Source organism: Corapipo altera, unplaced genomic scaffold, assembly GCF_003945725.1.
Source record: "Corapipo altera isolate COAL_440 unplaced genomic scaffold, ASM394572v1 1, whole genome shotgun sequence".
NCBI classification, from domain to species: domain Eukaryota; kingdom Metazoa; phylum Chordata; class Aves; order Passeriformes; family Pipridae; genus Corapipo; species Corapipo altera.
The window spans coordinates 13,982,505-13,994,902 of NW_020884873.1; the positions used below are offsets into that span (position 1 = coordinate 13,982,505).

Sequence of the window (12,398 nt, forward strand, 5' to 3'; positions counted from 1 at the left end):
TTCCTATTTAATGCCCTGTTGGAGTTAATTGGAGTTGGGGAAGGCTTTCAGAATCCATGCAGAATCATTTGCAGGTGAATGAAATCAGGTACCAGAGGCTTGGCAAGGTATGTCCAGCTTTTTTCCTGTGTAAACATTTTGAGTGCTTAAAACCTCACAGCCTGGCACTGGTACTAAGATTTTTGCACATGGCCTCAGGCCTGCAAAAACATAGACATAAGCTCAACTTTTCTGCACCTGAAAAGCCCTTTTGACTACAGATTAGCTGTGTATGTGAAGCTAAGCACATGCTTACGTGCTTACGGAACTGAGGCTGAATTTTGGATTAGTAAGCAAAGTTTTGGGGGAGTGGAATTTTGAATCACTTGACTCTGTTAAAAAGACATTTTGTATAATGTTGGTTTTACATATAGCCTTACCTGATTTCTCTTTCCAATTGCAGATTAGGCCTTGTTACTATTTGCCCTGCTTTGCCACCTCCAAGAATGAGTGTATTTGGACAGACATGCTCTCCAACTTCGGCCACTCAGGATATCAAGCAAAGCACTATGCCTGCATCCAGAGGGTGGAAGGTTACTGCAGCTGGTATAGAGGATGGGCGCCTCCAGACAAAACGATAATCAATGCCACAGATCCCTGAGCACGCTGTCCCTTTCCTTATCTCCCCTCTCCCTTACTTGTGGCTGATCTTCTTTTGGACACTAACTCCTACCAGATCATGATGATGACAATGAAATTAGTGCCTATTTTCATGCAAATTTTAGCACTTCGAACACTTAAAAAGAAAAGGAAAAAAAAACAAACGGAAAAGAAAGAAAAAAGTCTATGCTACCTTACTGAATTTGTAATCACCTTTTCCATTTTTTGATACCACTCATTTTGATCGGACAACATTTGGGAGCTTACTTTTGCACACCAGAGGGAAAAATGGGAGGGAAAAAAAAGAAAAAAAAAGAAAAAGATGGAGCTCTTGCTCTCTTACTTATATCATTAGCTGTAGCAATATAATCTCTATTTTTTTAGGAAAACAAAAATCTAAAAACTATGCCAATTAGGCACTGTATTCTTCTGTGCGCTGGCTTCCCATCACCCCTCCTCATGCACTAAGTGCTGACAGTACATAGACAAATCTATTTTAAGGGAAACAGGTTTCATTAATCAGATTGGCAAATGAAGCAAAATGAACAGAAACCCAGCCTAAACTCTGGAAAAATTTACATCCAAAAGAAATCCTCCTCTATGGGAGAGATTGTCAGTGTGATTGACTCCAGCAGTGGGAGAATTCACCTGGTGTGTCTGACCACATCATCTGGTAAAAGCATTGTTGACTGATTGTCCTAGCTAATTAAGTCACAGTGTGAATGCAACAGCACATTTGAAGTTCTGGTTTTCCCTGGAACAAAAGAAAGAGTATTTTGTATTTTTCTTGTTGTTCCTTCAAAAACAAAAGCCCCATCCCCTATTTTCAGGGAGGTAAATCCACCCACAGCAGAGCAGATGAAGTGTTGTGCCATCCTGTTTTGAGCAGCATTGGCCCCTGAAATTTTTGCAGCTTAGCTTCAACAGCAAAACCAGCTTGTGAACACCTTAAACCAAACAGATGCAAAAATACCAACTGTAAATCAATCACGTGGAAGAGGGAAAGGGGAGACTTGCTAGAACTCTTACTATAAAAAAAATGTATTGCCAAAATAGTGTTTTGCTGAACTAAGATGTATATACACATAATGATATAAGCTATTTTTGACAGGATGTGGAATTTTTTGGGTGTTATAAACAAAAGAATGGTTTGATTGTGTTTTAAAGACAGAAATATTGACATTCCGAGTTGGTGAGTTGCTTTTAAGGTATTGAAGCTCCAGTGTATTTGCAGTAGTGGCTACAGTCATTGTTTCCTCTGTACCTCCTTGCACCACGGTTCCTCCCCTGCAGCTACACTAGCTGCATTTGTTTATATAGTGAAAGGAAGTGTGTGTGTGGGCTAGGCAAGAAAAAGTGGTCTCCTAATAAGTGTTGTCTGGGATTGTAAAATTTCAGCTGCCAGAGGGTTCCTTCTATGTTAAGTGCTGTGTTTCCCTCTAGGCACTGTTAAGCATAGCCCTGTGCATGTGCTCATGCCATGTCCTGCAGTGATGTGGGAGGAGGAGCCTTACTGTCTTGTGCTTTGCTGTTGACTGGAGAAGTTTTTTTCATTCTATTTTGTTTTTTTATTAAGAAAACTATAATATAATTTTTCTTATCAAATAAAAGTATTTTAAGTTTTAACGATGGTGAAGAAGGGGTGCTGACAAAATGGGTGACTCAGTTTTGGATGGGGAGGGCTTGGGCAGGGAGAAGATTGTGCTTAACTTCATTTTTGTATTATTATGATTATTTATCTTAAGTTTCCATATATCTTCCGTTCATTCCACTTAGAAATCAGAGCTGCCACCAGCAGGAAAAGAGTTGCAGTTATTCCAGCTTGGGGCAATACAGCATTTTACAGTCAGTGACCTCAATTACTGGAGAATTGTTTGGAATCTCTTTGCCAAATTGAAAAAAAAGGTTGTTTGAGATGGGCACTGATGTGTTTTTATGTTCCTTGCGTGCTAACAGAGCTCTGCCAGATGTACATTCTCTGAAATGCCCCATTTGCTACATGAATTGTTGCAGCAAAAAGCTTCATTTTTAGCATGAATTTTAAAGGGCATTTTCACAGAGTCTGCTGTGTATGTTTTTTTTCCCAGCAGCTCTGAGTGGCAGTGCAGCACAAAACACATTGAAAGTCTTGGATTTTCCTGTGATTCAGACTTTGAACACTTCTCAGAAGTCCTCTTCCCTGTGACTACTCCTAATTTATGGGTTGGAGATGAGAGGGAGAGTAGGATGCTTCATAACACCCGTCACAGGATCAGGTGGTGGTTCAGAACGTTGTCCCTTTTGGCAAAATATGGGATTGGGCTTTGGGCCCAGCAGAGCAAGCTCTGTTTGAGCTGAGTGTGGTTGACAAAATCTATGAGGGTCACTGAGGACAGTGTGGAGCCACCCTCCCTGTTTGCATCGAGTGGAGTCGGCATTGCTGGAGATGGTCCACCTCAAGTTCAAGGCGACTTTGCAAAGCTGATGTCTCTTTGAGCTGCAGCCACTTTTCACAGCTTTGGAAGGCTAAATGAAAATGCCCCTCAGTACAGTGAAGTGTTGATTTGGATTTTCATTAAACTGCAGCTCTGCATGTTTTACCTGTCACTGATTCATTTAGCTAGCTGAGACATCACAGTATTGCACTCAAATTATTGTGAAAATATTTGCATTCTAATACTATGAGGACTTATGTCCCTAAGTAGGATATAGTGTAGCTATGTGCTTTGTAAACAACAAAACAGCAGATGCATTACCAGAAAATGAAGCATATTCCCACTTTATATTGCAGATGGTAAAATATTTGAGATGCAGACAGGTAGATCAGCAGGAGTGGAGGTTGGGCAAATCTTTACCCTTGCTGTGTAAAGAAACAATTGTTAAGGCTTTTCAAAATGTTGAGCCGAAAGGAGGGGGAAGAATCCAGTGAAAATACATTTCTTTTGGGAAGCTTCTTAATTTTGTTTCTGTGCATGCTATCAGGGACATGTATTTCTTGGGCTAAGCTTCAGCTTGTTGCTTGCATTAAGAACCTGACTAAAGGCACTCTTGAAGTGGGAAGAAGCCATTACATGGATTGAAGAGGCTCTAAATCAGACTCAAAGACTCCTTCCTTTCTATCTGCTCTCCTTTCTTCTGTCTTACTAAGTCACTTCTGCCTGCCAGTGGACAAAACTCACTCCCTCATTACAGCAGGCCTTGTGATATGTGGGAACACCAGGCATGGAGATGGGAGAAGGCAGGTGTGAAGAGTATGCCTCAGTGTGTGGAGCATACAATGTCTTGCAGTAGCACCAATACCTTCCTGTCACCTCTGGCATGCTCCTCACTTCAGCCAGTACCCTAAGGTCAGAGAACTGTCAATGGCACAGCCCATGTGAGCACGACCTTTGGACATTACAGGATTACACACACACTCCCTGCCACCATGCTTTAGGTACACCAACATTATTAACAGTACTTTTTAAAATGCATAGCTCGTTTCTACACTGTTGCTGTTCACTTTCTTATTTATAAATATTTTTCCTTATTTCCTTGACAGTGTTTTCCCCTTTAGAATTACAAAAATATATATTGAAAGTTTGAGAAAGATTGGATTCTATTTTCCTTTCCCAAAATGGAGCAGGGAGAGAGCAGGAGATCTGTGCGTGGAGTAACTTGGATAAAGTCCTCCTGTGGGAGGCTTCCCCCTCCCTTGTATGGGACAAAACTGCCATTTTAGGTCTAAATTTCCCATGTTTTGAAGAGTTAATGACCCTTTAGGTAGGACTATTCTAAAACCTAAATATATCACTAAATGTATCCCATTCATACTTGGTCAGAGTGAAATGCTCCCTCTCAGTGATGGGAAACATACTGTTGTGCTTTTTACAGTAAAGACTATTTGAAGTAAGGGCCTCCGTGGGAACAAGTTTCCATTCTTCCAGATGTCTCTGAAAGTACTGCTCAATCAGAACGTATTTTTTAGCTTAGAAGGGCAGAACAAAATTTAGGGAACTGCGAAAATTCTCTGTCTGTTTTTAGAATAAGTGACTTTTGGGGCTACCGGTCTTGAGAAAAAACGTGAAAATCCACTGAACATTTGCTGCTGCTTTGCTTGTACTGGCTTCTCCTTCCCTCTGGCACTGTCCTTCCTTCATAGAGCCACTCTGCTGTTCCTGATAGTTATGGAAACTTGGGGAAGGAACCAAACCCGTGTGAAAAATCTTGTCCAGAAGGAATGTATTTGTTGCTAAATTTTCTAGCACTGTTTACAGTTTTCCTCCATGTTATTTATAAATTTTATATTCAGTGAATGTATATTGTCTTTTAAGGTAATGTTGCATAATGTTCACTTTTTATAGTGTCCTTTTATTCTAAACAGTAAAGTGGTTTTATTTCTATCACAGACATTCTGTCTCTGCTTCACTTACATTAGTTTCTGTCCACTTCAAATATACACAAATGGATTTGCAAATGGATTTATTAATTTCCTTCCCTTTTTTGATCCTGTTTTATTGGTCCCAGAGCAGATATTCCACCTCTGGCAATTCTTGCACTTTGGCAAAGATTCCTCCATGAGTCCCTCCCTCTTTTTAAGACGTTGGTCTCTCTAAGAACTGTTACTGTGGTCATAAGCCCAGAAGGGGTGAAAAATCCCTTTTGAAGTTAATGACTCCCAGTTGTTAACTGGCCATAGGAGGTCAGTACAGAGCAAGGCAGTCACTAGGGCTGGCTCTAGCACCAGTAGGTCCTTGGAAGAACAGTTGCCTGGTTGCTCTTGTTTCCAGAAAACTGATCACTGGGGGGAGGCCTGAAAGGTACATGCCTATGACAAAGGGAAGAGGGGTTCATCTTTTTTGATGTGTAATGTTAGAATCTTGTGTCCTCTCTTTAGGCTTACTGTTCAAGGCTGGTTAAAATTGTCCTGTTGTCTTGGGAAAGAAGCTTCAGAAAAAGCATTTTCAGCTAAACTGAAATGCTCACAAAAATGGGCTTACTGTGAGAAATTTCCTTTATCCCACTTTTACTGTAGGAAAATCTCTATTCTTTACATATATGAAAGAATGAAACGGGTTTTTGAATCTGTTCTGTGTTTAATCCAAAGGTTTAGAGGGTAAGCTTGCGAAAATTTTGGATGTAGAAGGATGAGGATCTCTTACGTGAGACCTGAAGTGCTTGAAGTATATCACATTGCAGAGAGGTAAAACCATAACATTAGTTATAAACACTTCCAGGGGGTCAGCCATCAAAGGACCACAGTGTATTTTATGAGTGCTAACTGGTAAAGCTTGAAAATACCTCCAGGAAAGGGAAGAAAAAGAGTAGGAAATGGGGATCTTTACATTCCTATCAGACAGATGGAGAAGCTGATGCACAGTGGGAAGCAACTTTTCACAGGTATTTGGTGGAGTGGTGACTGCAAGGGAGGTTGCTTGGTGTAAGCACTTGACTCAGGCTCTCACAGCCCAGGATGCTGTGAAGATGCACCCAGAAAGATATTTAGAAGTTGTCTAGACTCATTCTGTGAGGCAGACCCCCCACCTGGAAAGGGCTGGACTGAATTTGCCCAAGTGGATTGTTGCTTCTGTAAATGGTTGGAAAGTGACTGTTTTAAACTCAAGCTTGCATGTCAGCAGTAGTGTTTGTGTTCATATGAGATTATCTAAAGTTTAAAAGACTTCCTGTACTCTTTTATAAGTAAGTAATAGCATCTCCAAGTAGGTGATTGGTTATAAAGATGACAAAAAAGTGAAATTAAGATCAGTGTTCTGCTAAACAAAACTACTATCCAAATGGTACCAAATACATTTATGTCTGAGGAAATGAAAATCAAATTTCCAGACAAGAAAATATTGCTAAAAATGCTAGCTAACTTATTTGCAATGACCACCTTTATCAAGCCTTCCAAAAATACCATTCCTGAAGCGATGGTCAGACGAAGTCACAACTGTCCTGAAGCATTACATATCTCACAAATCCTTCTTCATAAATCATGAGGAATTAAATTCAACAGGTATTATCAACTAATTTATCTTAAAAGTGTGCAACAAACTGTCACATATTGTTTAAGGGCCATCCATTTCTTTATGTCTTAAATGATAATACAACTCTCACCACTGCATTACAGTCATGACTGTACTTACCTCCATGATGTGCCTGTGAAGTACAGAAGTGCTGTAGTCAACACAGCACAGGTAGAGAACAGAGTTTTGGGAACAGAGAGGTGAAGGACTGGCATTTCAAGATGTTTGGGTACCTAACGAGCACCGGTGGGATTTTTCACAAGAAACCAAATGAAATTCCCTTTGCAATTTTGAAGCTCCCACCAGGTGCCTACGTCCACCATCAGGTACCTACACCCTGTTGCTTATTGTGGTCGGCCCACAGTATTGCAACAAGTGTGTGAGAAAAGAGGGGGTTTAATATTTCTGAACCTTAGTTTAACATCTCAACAACCCTCATCTTCAGGCTGCTAATTCTGCTTCAGTTCACAATCAAGCCTCAGAAATTAGCTCAGCCAGCCAGTGGCTCACATAAGGGGTCATGGTTCATACAGAGTCGCAGCCAGGTGTCAAGATCCACTAACTTGTGGATGTAAGTTGGGAGCAAAAATTCACAAAGGTCTAGTCTTCCTTTTAACCAGAGGAAACAAGAGACATAATCAGTTTTAAACAAAGCCCCTCTCTTTGCCATATTCTCTAGGACTAAGGGCACCTACGCAGATCTCTTTGAAAGGTGCCCTAAGAGTTTGGTACAGTGCCCAGCAGCCCCACAGGGCACTGAGTGTTTAGTTGCTGATAGAAAGACTAGACCTCAGAGCCACCGTGCAAAGAAAACATTAGAAGCTGAAAAAAACCATTTCAAGAACTCCAAGTTACTCTGAGTACCTTCAAGCTGATAAATGTGTCATGGATGGCAACCACGTGGTAGACCAAGCAAACTAACATGGTGAAATAAACACCTCTTATGAACCATGTCCCAAATCATCAGCATATTTTAAGCAATTCCAGGAGTGGGTAAAAATTGCTTCATCTGAATAGAGTGATGCCTTGCACTAAGGGATGAGCTTTTTGTTGACTAGGTTTTACAGTGGATTTCTGGTCTAGTTTTGAGCCTGTTCTCATTGTTCACTTCATTAGGGGTCCATACATGACCTAGGGAAGGGCTGGGCAAAAAAGGAGATTCCCAAGCGGTGCCTTTTGCTTATCACTTTTTTAGCTTGTGTTTCTCTGTAAGTAAAATTGAGACTCTTCCCATCATTCCCACCACCATCTTTTGTGCCCAACTCACATTTGTTGCTTCTTCCATCTCCATACTGGCATCAGAAGAAAGCAAAGTTACTCACCATCTGCTTATGGCTTGGAAAGAACGTTTGCTCCACGAGGGGGAACTTCTCAGGACCCAGCGAGTTGAAGATTTTAATGAGCTGAGAGAACTTGGGGTGAGGGAGGGGAAACAAAAACCAGACACAGTGGATGTCAGTGGCTTATTGTGTAACAGGCAAGTGCTTGCAAAATGTTCTGATAGTGGTGAAGGAGGTGAGAGAAACATGTTATTATGCCTTTCCCACCTTGCTTTCTTGACCTTTGCTCTTGAGAGCAGCTAGAAAATATGAAGCTGCTGTATTTACCCAAGGGTAAGCCAGCCTATATGCACAAACCTTGGACTAAGAGAGCAGAGAAGAGATTCAAGAGCCAGAAAAGGATCAGTTTGGGTTTACTTACAGATACGGTATGAACAAGATTTGCTTTCCAAATGTAGTGGGGAGAGGGTTGGGGGGGCCTTTCTTGATAGAGGATAGAGGCAGGAAATCAGTGCCCCCACTCCCCAACAGAGACAAAATAAAACTCTCCCTTGGATCTCTGCCCCGCAGCCAAATCAAAGCAAAGCACATTGTGCTGAAGGGAAAGAGAATTGCCAAGGGACAGCAATTACTAGAGGAAATTGCCGGTGCTACCTGGTTTGAGTGTTAGACCAAGGAAACAGGAACCGACTGTTAATCATAACTGGCATTTATTATGAGCCAATGGTTTCCCAACAGCCCTTCATGAATAACAGGAGAAAGAGGAGTTCACCTGCTACCCCCGTCCCTTCTACCAGTGAGGTCTGAATGAGGCACCAGTCTGTGAGGATGATATCCAGAGAAAGCAGTATGTAACATAAATGGGGAAAGCAATAGTGCTGGCATTTCACATATAAAGGTGAACATTTGTCATTGTCCCCACCCGTCAGCATGAACTTCACCATTATCACCACTATCATCAGCGTTATAAACATTCAGGATTGTGCCCAACCAGACACAAAGCTCCCCATGGTGGGGCTGAGTTTTGATTTCTGTTCAGGTTCCAAAACCCTTACAGAAGTATAAGCACAACAAACTCCTGTTTTGCTTCAGCCATCTGTGAAGCAAACAGACTATTCTATATGTTGTCTGCAGCCTCCCCGTTCAATCCATCATTGATCACTTGAAGAAAAACTTATAAGAGAGAAACTTAATAACCATGACAGAAAATGTTGCTGAAGCAGAGTTCATATACCAAAGAGAATAAGAGGTGTTATATATCCCAGAAACCTTCCAGATCTCTGGAGAAACTTAGAGTCTGTACCATCAGGCATCTAGCCATCCTGCTTAGTCTCTGAAGAGACAACCCTGTTACCACGGGGAATGCTGAACTGGCAGTGCTGTTGGTGAAGTGGTGAGACTGTCAACCTTTTGAAAGAGGGAGTAAAGTTGAATAAGGGCGCTTGATTATTTTCATGGGTGGTAAGAGAGTAAAATGGTCGGGGATTGTTTTCTGCTGAGCTGGTAAATGGGACCGAATTCCCCATTGAGTCCTATTCGCAAAGTAGTTTAGAAACTGCATTTGGTTTCCAAGACCCCTAGAATTTTGTAAAATCAAGTTCATTAATAAAGGTTTCCAGTCTGGGCCAAGTAAGGCTGGATTGTAAGCCCTTTACATGAGTTTCTTCAAGTTCCCCATCAAAGCTAGAGATGTATTAATCTTGAAGGAAATCTCTGAGTCACCTGAGGGAGGTAACACACAGATTAAGGGAAGGAAACAAATATCTAGTGAAGAAGGGAAAGGAAAGCAAGCTCTCTTTCTTCCCAATAGCATCAGCTACTTAATCTTTTGTGTTCTGTGCACTTCTGGGCAATGGCTGGAGCCATTAAATGCACCAAATCACAACTCCAAGGTTCCATTAAATGCTCCAAATCACAACTCCAAGGTTACATTGCAGATAGACAGAGCTACTGAGCATGTTTTCTGCTGAGCAGCCGTATGAGGGCTCCTGTCCTTTTTACTTGACTAGTCTAAGCAAAACCATTTCTGTCTAAGAAGTTAAAACTTCACTTGGTGGTGGAGAAGAAATACGTCTGAGAGTTCAAGCTTGGTATGGGTGTAGAAAAAATGCAGTTACTGTGCAAAAAAAATTAGGCTGCAAGGTGTGTGCCAGACACAGGCCACATGCTGAAGGGTCAGCTGCCAGCAGATTTGCAGACAAATGCAAAGAATCTTTTTCCTAATCTCACAGATCAAAACGTGGCATTTAAGAAAATCCGCAAAACATCAAGAGGCGGCATATCCCATCACCAACACCACCACCCCCCTCACATGCATCAGCAGATAAGAGAAAAACTCCCCATGTAGAATAATTATTGTTGGCAAGGAGGGTATTGATGTTGGGGAAGGAGGACAGCTTGCTTCTCTTAACCACTTGCACTAGCCCTGCACATCTTAGAAAAGAATAATAAAAACCTGTTTTGACTAGCAAGGTGAGCAAACAGGGCTTAAAAATTAAACAAAATGAGACAGAGACAGGGAGAGAAGGAAAAACACCCTGGCTGAGAGCAGTCCATGCCCCTTGCTGCGCATGCATGCAACCCTGGTGAACCATGGACACTGTGATGTTGAGGCGATGTACGTTTATCCTAGGAAAACAGCTCCAACAAAATAACTGTGTAACTGATAGACAGCAGTCTGACTTGTTCCTTGGGCATCCTGTTGAAGCATACAGCTCTTGGCTGTTGCTGAAATAACCAGTGTTGCAGATGAGAGACTCAGACATCTGGGAGCCTTGTCAGAGGACCAAGCCTACAAAAAAGTTTGACATTGGTATTGACTCTCATGGGACAACTCCCTCCCATTTTCTCTTTTTTTACCAGTTATTAGGGACAAATATTGACAAAGAGACACCCATGTTACATGGTACAGCAGCCTTTAGATACCTGATAACAGGGCTCAAGTAACATCTACCAATGCAGATGGGTAGGAATGTTACTGTGAGCAGCTCAGCTAGATATAACTGCCCCTTCCACACTTTGGCATCAATTCTTACTTTCTGTGATTCCACTGGTTTTAGTGATATTCCATCCAGACCACAGAGCAAGACATGGGGCAAGGCAATGTGGCACAGCCTGGTTTTAGGTACCTGGAACAGGTAGGCAAGTGAAATGTCTTGGCCTGACTGGTTGGACATCTAGAGTTATGTGCAGGGAGTCTTTACATAGATAAAAAGATCCATTCAGAAGATCTCAAGGCCTTTTGCATATTTTGAAAGTGCCTAGGTCATTGGGGAGTCTATATCCCTTGACGGTCAACAACAGTTTGGCTGGGATTCCCTGGACTCTGGAGATGACTGTCTTCAAAATTTCATGTTTCCTGCAATTTTACAGATACAAGGTTGCTTTGCAATTGTGGGCATTACCTGCACGTAATGCAAATACTGCTCAGAACATTCTTCCCACTGTATTTTGGATTGTAACTTTTGTAATACAAAAATTGTTGTTAGTGGTCAAAGCATTGTGCTTAGTGTGCTAGTAGCATTATTTCTCAATAGTTCTGCAAGCATCATAAAACTTAGATTTGTTAGATGTTTCTCTGTGTGTGTGAAACCCCTTTTTTTTTTTTTTTCCCCTCTCAGAAACATCTAATTCAAACTGTGCCTGTGTTTAATGCAAATTTTAACGTTTGAAGGAATTTGTGTATTGCAGTACTGGAAAACTGGCAAATGTCATTAAAGATGCGGCTGTATGTTTGAGTAAACTCAAACCCAAACTCAGCTGATTGTAATTAGAGTTGCTGAGAATAAAACATGGTTGCAAATTGCCAAGGAAGAACAGTCTCACTTCCATCCCACTCCACAAAATCATAAACATTTCTATGAAATGGAACCATTTTTGGAAAAAATAAAAAGTGAGAGTGAGAAGCACATTTCCCAGGGGTATTTAGTTTCATTTCTTCATGTATCTCAACTGTTTTCTATGTTCAAAAAGTTTCCAGTAATCTTTGTTAAGCAGATTCCTTATTTCAAGATGCCTGTTTTGCAATCAGAGTGGAACGTGCACCAAAGTATCCCTATCTCTCACTTTCCAGCTATTGCAAACCCCAAATTTTCTGAATCTGCTGTAGGTGAAGCTTTTTGCCCTCAAACGCCCTGCTGTAATCTCTACCTGAGGTTCAACCTGATAAAATTTCAGTGGTGCCAAATGCCATCTGAGCTCTTAGATTACTTAGCACGTTACAATCGCTGGTTTGGAGGGTGATGTGTGTGCAGGGGAAGTAGGGAAAGGAGGGATTCTGAAAACTTGTTTTAATTGTTTACAAGTGGTTTCCTTGACTCTTCTGGGGAGGTTTTCTGAGCCAGCTGTATTCCCTGTGAGGAAAGCATGGCACTACCAGACCCAGAGTAGCCAGAGCCAAGTTGCTGGCAGAACCAAGTTCTCCCACACTGCCTTTCCAGCACTGCTTGCTTTCTTTCTTTCTTTCTTTCTTTCTTTCTTTCTTTCTTTCTTTCTT

General features: G+C 41.4%; 2 protein-coding genes across 3 annotated transcripts in view; one reads left to right on the plus strand and one right to left on the minus strand.

Moving 5' to 3' along the window:
• Positions 1-943, plus strand: part of TIMP3 (TIMP metallopeptidase inhibitor 3) — a 33,318-nt gene extending 32,375 nt beyond the window's left edge. The window contains exon 5 of the mRNA XM_027657302.1: positions 443-943. Coding sequence (XP_027513103.1) covers positions 443-640 — 198 coding nt within the window. The 3' untranslated portion in view covers positions 641-943. The remainder of the gene's footprint in view (positions 1-442) is intronic.
• Positions 1-12,398, minus strand: part of SYN3 (synapsin III) — a 203,526-nt gene that overhangs the window by 125,014 nt on the left and 66,114 nt on the right. For both annotated transcript variants that reach the window (XM_027657222.1, XM_027657231.1), the window contains exon 7: positions 7,946-8,035. In XM_027657222.1, the coding sequence (XP_027513023.1) occupies positions 7,946-8,035 (90 nt within the window). The remainder of the gene's footprint in view (positions 1-7,945; positions 8,036-12,398) is intronic.